This window comes from Coregonus lavaretus (assembly GCF_964263955.1).
Source record: "Coregonus lavaretus genome assembly, chromosome: 38".
Lineage (NCBI taxonomy): Eukaryota > Metazoa > Chordata > Actinopteri > Salmoniformes > Salmonidae > Coregonus > Coregonus lavaretus.
In genome coordinates, this window is record NC_140025.1 from 1,675,211 (window position 1) to 1,686,661 (window position 11,451).

At 42.1% G+C, this 11,451-nt stretch overlaps 1 protein-coding gene across 1 annotated transcript in view; it reads right to left on the reverse strand.

Moving 5' to 3' along the window:
• Positions 1-10,870, reverse strand: part of LOC311112475 (FERM and PDZ domain-containing protein 4-like) — a gene marked incomplete at both ends in the record, with an annotated part of 33,528 nt that extends 22,658 nt beyond the window's left edge. Inside the window, 1 exon segment of the mRNA XM_084155611.1 lies at positions 10,830-10,870. Coding sequence (XP_084011737.1) covers positions 10,830-10,870 — 41 coding nt within the window.
• Positions 10,871-11,451: the final 581 nt, after the last annotated feature.

Consider the following 11,451-nt stretch of genomic DNA (forward strand, 5'->3'; position numbering starts at 1 on the left):
TAACACTTTTTTGGTTACTACATGATTCCATATGTGTTATTTCATAGTTTTGATGTCTTCACTATTATTCTACAATGCGGAAAATAGTAAAAATTAAGAAAAATCCTTGAATGAGTAGGTATGTCCAAATGAACAGTCTCGATACTCAGTAATGAATGCAATAATACAGTTACAGCTATATTCTGTGGGTGACGCCAGGATACGTCTTCGTTTCTGTGTAGTTTAGTCACATCAAGTCAAGTGTGTGTATACTGCACACGTGCACGCACGCACACACACGCACACACACCTCCCTTGATGCTGATTGCTCTGATCTTACAATAAATGACGTAACCTGTTCTGACACACCCACACCTATCACACTGTGCTTCTATGGAGCACCAATCAAAAGGAGAGGAACATGAAAGGCAGAACAAAACAAAGCCATGCCCCTCTTCCTGTCCCTAAGTGACAGTAGCAGGAAACACATAGGGAGCGTAAAGAGAGACAGGGTCCTGGGGGTGTGTACACAGTAGGAAGCTGCCATAGAGGCTGGTGGTAGTAGTGGGAGTTGATGGTTTAACTCTGGCACATGGTCTGGCAGGCAGCCCACAGCACAGCACAGCATGACCCTCTGCAGTAGAACAGTAAGCACATCCTCAGTTGGTTCCACCAGCCAGCCAGTCAGACTCATTCACACACAGAGGGAGGGAGACTATCAGTATTCAGCTCAAGACTCAAAGGCTGGCGCTGAACCCTTTGAGATTCTGTTCTGAAGCATGGTTCTCTAGGGAGCTGATCCTTTGCCCTTAGTCTTATGGCAAGTGTGTGTGTGTGTGTGTGTGTGTGTGTGTGTGTGTGTGTGTGTGTGTGTGTGTGTGTGTGTGTGTGTGTGTGTGTGTGTGAACAGTATGGTGTGTCCATGTTTGCTTTGTAGTGCTCTCTCTATATTGTTCGTCCTAGTCCTTCAAACAATGATCAATGGGCCAAATGCCCTCTTCAAGGGGTGTCCTTGAGTACTGAATCATGTGGAAAGGAAATATTCTACTGGGGCATTCAACATATTTGGCTTGACTTCCTATAATCTAGAGGCACCTGTCCATTGAATATTTCAACCTGTATTGTCCTTCATTTAAAAAATGCATTAACATAGAGTTATGACATTGAATTATAGCCCATTATTTGGCCCATTATTTGGCTGGCTGATACACACCTCACTCATTAACAAAGTGATTCAGAGGGCTAGGTCACATCTGTGATAGTTTGCAATGGCCATGCCAATTCTGAATAACACAAACTCTGTAGGTCATTCAAGAGGGATATTTCAAATCCACAGATTAGAGATCATCTCTGTCATTTTATTTGTTAGAAAATAATTGAATCCAGCTATTTCTCACATAATTGTTCTCCTCCCACTTCAATGTACTGGTATCCCTGAGATAACCTGATCATTTCTATTTTTAGTAGTACAATGTGGACATGATCTGTATAGATGACATTTGTTACATTATTGATATATTATCAGTTGTAGAACATGATGTATTTGTACATGTTCTCTTTTCTGTTCAAACTGATGTTGGGGTTAAATAGAACACATTCCAGACAGTATGATTCTAGCCTAGCCCTGTTCCCAGACCTGTTTGTGCAAACATGTTTGGCATGCCAATGAGTGACAGGGAGTTGGCATGATAGCCAGATAATATGATTCATTTAAGTCTGAAAATTGACTAAACATATCACACACATACGAAAAAGGGAGCGCATATATTGCAGTCATATGTTGTAGGCCTAGATCTCCTAAATGGCTCATAAAAGCTTGTTTTGATATTCACCCATTTTAATAAATGCTCCGGGTTGCCAGATTGGGTTCAGTCATTTTTATAAATTCTCTGGGAAGCCAGATTGGGTTCTTAGACTTATTAAACAATTAGGAAACACAAGTCTAATTAAGAGATAATGAAGAGATCTGTGCAGATTATGTTTGACAAAGCCCCAGCTGATGGTAGCAGCTTCAGATTTTGTGGTGGGGTTGGGGTGCATCACGGTGGCCAGTGTTAAACACAGATGAATGCAACATCTGCATCAGCAAAACACTGGAGCACAAATCCCACAAATCCCACAGATACAAATCCCACAGAACAAGCATGACAAATATATCCTAAATAAGACCACAAAAGATGATAATCATTATTACTGAAGAGCAGTGCAGTTTCAGTGCTGTTTCGGCAGTAGTAATGTCATTTATTGTATTTAATGATGTAAACGAACTAATTAAAAATACTTACTGTACTTTTGTATCTGTATTTATATTTTTGACAACTTTTACTCCACTACATTCCTAAAGAAAATCTGTACTTTTTACTCCATACATTTTCCCTGACACCTAAACGTACTTGTTACATTTCGAATGCTCAGGCAGGCGCGTGTGCTTGTGCCTGCGTGCGTGTATGTTGACGTCCACTAATGTTTGGGTCTCTTTCTCTCAGCTTGTCGTTGACTGCGAAACCATGTGGTGAGTGAGTGATACTATCTAGAGCGGAACAAATCGCTGAGTGAGTTAACATCTTTAGCTGACAAAAGCTAGACTGGACAGTTAACCAAATAGGTCCCAGACACATTGTAGAGCAGGAGACAGTAACTATAAGATAATGTGATGCAAATTACGAATTTGAATGAATTGCATAAAAAATATGAATGATATAATTCATTTTATTATAGCTGTTTGTTGAGCCAGACTGGACTCACTGGACCCATTAAGTATCATATGTTACGTTACATCAACAACGGAATGGGTACATTAACGAAATAAATGACAGAAACGAAAGTAGGGAGGTTGGTCCGTGCAGACCCGGTGCCAGAACGAATCGGGATCTCCTGTGTGTGCACGTGCTTGCGCGTTCACAATGTTTTAATGTGTGTAATAGTAAAGACCACAGGCAGCTCGTGAGTTTCAAGTTTGGGGAAACTTACAATTTATCCTAACATTTCTACCAACAGTTATGAACTTTTTTTATGCACATTTTCGTGGAACAGTTTCATTTCATTAATAACGTTTTCGTTTCTAAAAATCATTGTCACGTGGGTAATCATTCAAAGTAAATGATTAACCACGTAACATGATACAAATCTAAAAGTTAAAATTCAACTATGGCGAGAACACTAGCCTCTGCCAAATTGACACATTGATACACTGTGATCCATTGGCGGCTAAATAAATGAGAGCATAGAACTCAGAGAAGCTGTCACCAGCGAACATGGAACATTGTATCAAATAGCCTATTTTGGGCCCCCAGAGTTTCCTGCGCCAGTGAGCTCGGGACAAAAATCTGTTTTTTAATTACGTTTCCATTGGATATATGGGATCATCAGATCATGATATTTTGCTTTTTCACACCAAGGCTTGGTTATTATCGAGGCTTTTCAAATACTGAGGAAGTGTCTGTCGTGTATTAGGATTATGCCTTTGTTAAATGTTTTAAGTGGAACCGGAGAGGACGTTAATTTTAGTATCAAGAGGGAATGTTTTAGTGTAACGCCACATACAACAGACAGGAAGTGTGTTGTAGACAGAGGAGACTGGTGATTGGCCAGAAGAGGGAGCACCCATCTTTTTGCATTGTTTATAAGTAGGGGCTAAACGAAGAAGAAGTCAGAGCGGCCATTGCAATCTGAGGCGTCGCTCTCCGGGTGGGCATGTCACCTGTAACTTATGCTGAAAGCTTGTGATCTGAATAAACCTTATGATCAAAGTTCAGTATGAGCGGACTCCTTTGTTTATCAGCAATAATTGCCAGCACTTACGCGATACGACATGTCATTCTCAATGGATGTAAAAAAAAAAAAAAGACTTCGTTGACTTGTGTGAGGCGAAGAAAAAATGTGTGGTGTTATGTGGTGAGTTAAGACAATCAGAAATAAGACATTGCCAAATAGGCACTCAAATATGCATGCATTATGGAGAGAGACGCACCATATCTTCGCCAAACTCCCCTCCCCTTCTACTTGATGCAACATTTTAATTGATACATTTTAAATTGTCACACATATTTTAGACGCTTTCACTGACAGCCGCAACTCAATCGACCTATTTATTGCCACGCGCACTACCCAAATTGCGGCCTTCCCAAACACTTGTGATTTGAAACAATCAACAGCTATTTTTTTTTAAAAAGAAGCCAATGATCCTCTGTGGCTAATGCTCCCTGGTGAAGTATTTTGAATTATTTTATTTAGACAGGAGTAATTATATAATTTTGAAACATAATGTGAAACATCAATTTACTTTAGGGCAATCCAGCATCCTGGATTGCCCTAACAGTCCAGCATCCTAACAGCGCACCGGCCACTTTCCTTTCCAATTCGCATGAGGTTAAAACCAGAGATCTGTATAATAATGAGGAGATGCTCATGTCTCCGCTCTAACAATGGGAGTTTTTGTCCCAAAGGCGGGAAGGCAGGCGACAAGGTTAGGTCTGCATATTATTCCCATAGAAACGCATTGGGTTTATACTGGACAGATTGTGAGTGAACCCTCTCGCTTCGCCTCTTCCTCTCTGCTGAACCTATATCACCGGAGAACGCATACGTGCGAGCGAAACAGCGCCACTCTATATGTAGCCCATGTATCTGATGCTGTCTGGCCAGAAATAGTATGACATGTCCTACTCTTTTGGTCCAGACAGTCAGATACATGGTCTACAAATTCTGAGACAGAGTGGCGTTGTTTCGCTCGCTTTAACTGAGATTGATGAGTCTTTCTGTCGTCGCGCGTCTTGGTCAAATAAATGATCAATATTTCCATATTTTATTTGGAGGGGCAAAGAGATACGGTAGGGCGGGCCAGTCCCCTAACGCCGGCCCTGGGTCGGGGGGTGATTACAGGGACCGTCTAGCAACCCAAAGGTTGCTTGTTCGAGGACAACTGTACAATTTTTGCTAACCTTTCCCTTTCCCCTAACCCTTTTCCTAACCTTAACCTAATTCACCTAAACTGCTACGTATATTCTCCTAACCTTTGTCGTTAGTTCTCCTAACCAGCAACGTCAATTCTCCTCGGAATTGTCCTTTGTTGTTACAGCGCAACAAGCAGCCTGTTCTCAGAGAAATAAATATAATACCATACATCCCTAAATATATGCTATGTTACATCATCCAATTCCTATGATATTGTACGACCGGGTAAGAGTATGATACTATAATTTCTCTAATTCGTATCATATTGTACGACCACTATTCCATTCATAGTGTAACTTAAGGTAATATATCATCCTAAATGGATGGAAAGAAATGTACCTACTAAATCTTACAAATTGCCCTGAGGCCAGGTTGGTTGAGCACAGAGTGCCAAAATGTCCCTTAAAGATGATTCTGTCTCTCTTCAAACATAGAGGCTTAGTTATAAATCCTACTTTAGCCCACCAGTCAGAGAGGCCCTTTCTATGTACTCTAAAACAAGAAGTTATATATTTTTAAAACAGCGACCTGAATATCCTCAGAACTGAAGGCTGTGGTTGTAATCTAACATAGAAACTGATAGCACCCACTTAACTGTAAAAACCCCAGCTGAAACGTGAAGGTCAACATTAAACACATTCTACATTTTCCAAACAGGATAACTAAGTTGATCAGCACTCAGGAGCAGAAACACTGCACTCTCCCCCCCACAAATACATGGAAAGTAAAACAGAGAGCAGCTGGAAATAGCATCTGCTAAAAGGCACTATCGAAGAGCATGTTGGGATCAGCCAGAAATCGGACAATTACTTTGACACAAACTGCTGTCAAAACAAGGCCAAACATCTAAAACTAACCAGAGGACTTGGGACCCAAAGTTCACTTCTGTTCCGTTCAGTCGCTTGGTGCCAATCACCATGTAAGTGGTTAGCCAGCGCACTCTCCTTGAAAGCTAATTTATTTTCCTGCCTGAGCAGCATAAGCTAGAATTTAAATTGAAAGCAAAAAAAGGTTGTTTGCTTGCTTTATTTCCATAATTCATCTGGGGGACGCTTGTGATAAATGGAGGAGAGGAGGGGAGGGGATGTGCTTGGTCTCTTCAGTGTAACCAGAAGATAGAAATGCTACTGTATGATTAATCCTCTGTCTATACTGGCTATTATTTTGGAAAAACTAGTCTCGTTCTCTGACGTATTTGTCTCTTCGACACCACATCTGATACAATGTTTAAGAATTGGTGCAAGTGGCTTCCGCCGAGACGAATGTTGCTTCCACTAAAAACAAAACAAGCAAACTGATTGGTTCCAAGCAGTGGACTTAATTTCCTTGGCTGAAGATTACTTTCTAGTTTCAGTCAATGCTTTGGAGCTCCACCTCCACGAGATTATGATTTGTCAGAGAAGGTTGCTAACTATTTGTTACTCTATATCACCAGAAGGTGGGCGGGAGAATCAAACATGAGTTTCCTTCTTGTTGAGTTTGGGAAACTCTGACTTAGACTAGCGTTCGAGACCCAGTGACTAATATTTCCCACAATGCCTATTAGGAAATAATCAACAGTAGAAACTACATAATCAACAGTAGAAACTATATAATCAACTAGAAACTACATAACCAACATTATACCATGGCATTGTTGAATACTCGTTTCTTATTGGCTTGATTGGCATTCTCACTTTTATACAACGGTTTACCAACATATAAAAATAATGATTAAAAACGTTATTTTGATTAATTTATTCATACTATTTCATCCTTCCACAACATATAGTCCTGACACGAATCTAAGGTTGCTACCCAAGCCAGCTGGTCAATCATATTATCGGTTTGGTTGCTAGAGACGGGACCCAGTCATTCAGTATTTTTGCTCTGTATCAAAAGACACGACCCAGTCGTTCATTCTAAATGTTCCATTGCCATACTGGCTGGCAACGTTCTTATCCCTTGCTTGCTAGATAGCCAACTACGGCTAAATTGCAGTCACATCAAAATGTGCAGTCAGAATAACAGCCAAGTAGAGCATTTGCATTTGTTTAAGCTGTTTTCTATTGACATTTATTTGGATACATCCATAACAATGAGCTAATGAGGCGTGATTTCGTCTGGCATAGAAAATGTGCTCACTCGTCAGCACACTGTTGTTCAGAGGAGCTAGCCAACAACCCAGCTAACACAATCACTTCAAACTGAAGCTGGAAAGGCTGAAAACTAGCTGCACTTAGTTTCCTTTGACCTTTTTTCAACTGACATTTCTTTGTATATATCCATAAAAATGATGCCAGCTGATTCATGATTTAGTGTGACTGAGAAACGCTGCCTGTCTGTCTCATCCCGACTCCTGACATGTTCATTACTATGGGACAGCTGGAGATCGAATTTGAATATTGAAACAATGTTGCAAATGTTCGAGAGACAGACAGCAAGGTTTATACAAATCTCTGCTGTTGAAAACGAAATGTTAGTCTAAAAGAAATGTGAGATAATGTCTAGATGCTTTTTATAGTGGAGATGACGTTTATAAAGTACCTGGCTGGGTTGATGAGACAGTGGATTGCGCAGTCAGATGGAACAGAGTAAATAGGCATTTTAAGGTAATAGATTTAGCTGGTGGTAACTTGTGGAATAGACACCGGCTGGAATGTGGTTTTAACATAGAATTCAATGGCTATAGTTCATTCTCACATATTTAGTTTGAGCTGCTTTTTAAAGCAAAAGTCGAATTGAAAACATTATTGGTATTGTTGAATTCGATTTTCATAATCACAAACTAGGACTGATGGTTTGGTTAGCTAAACTAGCAATGTTTGTTTGTTTACCACGGCAACTACTATCGCTATCACATTAACTCGCTAGCTACTTCAGTGGATGTTGAACACATTTCTACCAGCAAATGTGCACGTGGCAAATGTGTTAAATTATAGCCATGGTATAAAAGGGATAATCAACTCAGGGCTCTATGTGTTCCTTCCACGTAGTTCATTATTTTCCATAGAACGCATAGTCCCTCGTTCATGATCCCTTACGTAGACACTACATAATCAACACTAACTACCCACACAACATGTGGGTGTCTTTACAGTGTCCCTACTCAGAGCTCCACGAGCAACAACCTCCTCTTAAAATCCCTCAATCTTTTCTTTCATAATACAAGGCCACATTGTGGATCACTGTTGTGTATTTATGTGTCCTCTATTCTTGTTTGTCCTTCCTTTCTCTCTCTCCCTTTCCTCTCGCTGACTGACAGACACACGGACAGAGGAAGACATGCTGCAGCGATTTCATCCAGTTGAATGAAGCGGGGGTCATGTGTGCAGTGGTGATCACCAGCCAAAATCCCCTAGGAGGATTAGCGCGACTCAAATCAAGAAAATCGTGCAACTTTAAGGGCTGCATGGATAGCCCGTTCAGGCTGGTCTGCCTGCGCAAACCGATTGGTTTCTCCCGGCTGGCTGCTCTATAGTCAAACATGTGTGACGCTGCATGCACTTTGCTCTGAGAAACAACAGATTCATAGAATAATTCAAAGGTCGACTGTGGCGGTAAAACTTGAAATGATGGTTATGATTTCTTTCCTCGATGAAACCAGCAAAACCTGACCTCAAACATGCTTATTTCTGGTCTTGTATGACAGAACTGGAGTGTAAAGAAGCAGGGTGACTGGAGTGTAAAGTCACATAGATCAGGAAGCGGGGGTGAGCTGTTCATCATTACAACAACATTCTACTTATGGAACCTCCTCTGCTTCAAGTCAATTCTCATTTATAGTGAGTCTCTCTCTATCATGTTCACATTCCCTGTTGGGCCTTCTCCTCTTTCTACTTCTGGTCACTTTACTTCCCTTGCTTTATCTTGTTGTTACTCTGTTCTACCTTCCCTCCTCCCTCTGTAGCTCTCTGGTACATCATCTCAATGTCTGCTTTCTGTCCCGTCTCACTCACATACAGTGGGGGAAAAAAGTATTTAGTCAGCCACCAATTGTGCAAGTTCTCCCACTTAAAAAGATGAGAGAGGCCTGTAATTTTCATCATAGGTACACGTCAACTATGACAGACAAAATGAGAAAAACAATTCCAGAAAATCACATTGTAGGATTTTAAATGAATTTATTTGCAAATTATGGTGGAAAATAAGTATTTGGTCAATAACAAAAGTTTCTCAATACTTTGTTATATACCCTTTGTTGGCAATGACACAGGTCAAACGTTTTCTGTAAGTCTTCACAAGATTTTCACACACTGTTGCTGGTATTTTGGCCCATTCCTCCATGCAGATCTCCTCTAGAGCAGTGATGTTTTGGGGCTGTCGCTGGGCAACACAGACTTTCAACTCCCTCCAAAGATTTTCTATGGGGTTGAGATCTGGAGACTGGCTAGGCCACTCCAGGACCTTGAAATGCTTCTTACGAAGCCACTCCTTCTTTGCCCGGGCGGTGTGTTTGGGATCATTGTCATGTTGAAAGACCCAGCCACGTTTCATCTTCAATGCCCTTGCTGATGGAAGGAGGTTTTCACTCAAAATCTCACGATACATGGCCCCATTCATTCTTTCCTTTACACAGATCAGTCGTCCTGGTCCCTTTGCAGAAAAACAGCCCCAAAGCATGATGTTTCCACCCCCATGCTTCACAGTAAGTATGGTGTTCTTTGGATGCAACTCAGCATTCTTTGTCCTCCAAACACGACGAGTTGAGTTTTTACCAAAAAGTTATATTTTGGTTTCATCTGACCATATGACATTCTCCCAATCCTCTTCTGGATCATCCAAATGCACTCTAGCAAACTTCAGACGGGCCTGGACATGTACTGGCTTAAGCAGGGGGACACGTCTGGCACTGCAGGATTTGAGTCCCTGGCGGCGTAGTGTGTTACTGATGGTAGGCTTTGTTACTTTGGTCCCAGCTCTCTGCAGGTCATTCACTTGGTCCCCCCGTGTGGTTCTGGGATTTTTGCTCACCGTTCTTGTGATCATTTTGACCCCACGGGGTGAGATCTTGCGTGGAGCCCCAGATCGAGGGAGATTATCAGTGGTCTTGTATGTCTTCCATTTCCTAATAATTGCTCCCACAGTTGATTTCTTCAAACCAAGCTGTTTACCCATTGCATATTCAGTCTTCCCAGCCTGGTGCAGGTCTACAATTTTGTTTCTGGTGTCCTTTGACAGCTCTTTGGTCTTGGCCATAGTGGAGTTTGGAGTGTGACTGTTTGAGGTTGTGGACAGGTGTCTTTTATACTGATAACAAGTTCAAACAGGTGCCATTAATACAGGTAACGAGTGGAGGACAGAGGAGCCTCTTAAAGAAGAAGTTACAGGTCTGTGAGAGCCAGAAATCTTGCTTGTTTGTAGGTGACCAAATACTTATTTTCCACCATAATTTGCATATAAATTCATAAAAAATCCTACAATGTGATTTTCTTGATTTTTTTTTTCTCAATTTGTCTGTCATAGTTGACGTGTACCTATGATGAAAATTACAGGCCTCTCTCATCTTTTTAAGTGGGAGAACTTGCACAATTGGGGGCTGACTAAATACTTTTTCCCCCCATTGTAAATGATGACTCTTCTCTAGTTCACACACCTTCACTTCCCCTTAGTCTTAATCTTACTCTCTCCCACTCTCTATGTCAAACTCTCTCTTGCAACATATCTAACTATCCGGCCAAACACAGTCACTCAGCTCTCTCTCGCTCTCAGAACTTTTTGGATCAGCCACAAAGCCGTGGCTTGAGTCCTGACTCACTGCTCGTGTGCAGTCCACACTCCACTCCCAGGCACAACAGACTGCTCTCTCATTGGTCACACGCTCCTTGTTCCCATGCAGAGACAATCCCCGCCACCCTCACCCACTCCCCACGCGCCCGCATCATTTACCATTGTCCTGGTACGGTACACACACTCACCCTGACAGCTTTGCCATCTTCGCGAAACCAAAGACGTCCATGCGTTTTAGTTACGGAGGTAAAAACCCAGGCACGCCAGATTGCGATTAGATCCAGATTCAAACCCAGAGTAGGGAAAACCAAATTCACACAAACTCCATAATCAGGATTCAGTAAGGAATGGAGCTAAAACGTTAGAGAAGTCCAACGAGCAGAAGTGTAGTTCCTTGCTGAAAGCGCAAAGCCTTAAGACCTGTCCTGTCTCCTATCCAGAGTAATGCCCTTGAGAGGGTATAGGGTGGGCCATTGAAGGACCCCCCTCTGACTAGCCAGTCCGCTCTACCCCTCTCTCCCCCTGGCCGCGGTGGGCAACGCTGAGCCCTCTCTGTGTGGTCTCCATCTCAGCTGAGCTGGAAGATTGTGCCGGTCCAGAGCTATATGGAGAATAAAGAAGCCAGCGAAGAAGGAGAGGGAGGGGATGAGGAGAAGGAGGGAGGAGGGGGGATGAAGGAGAGGGAGGGGAAGGAAAGGAGGAGGGACGCAAATCACATGACGGATGCTCTCAGCACTCACACGTCTTCCGCGGAGAAGAGAGGAGCCATCCGTCCCCCTGGTCTTCACCCCTTTACGAAAGTGAGAGGTG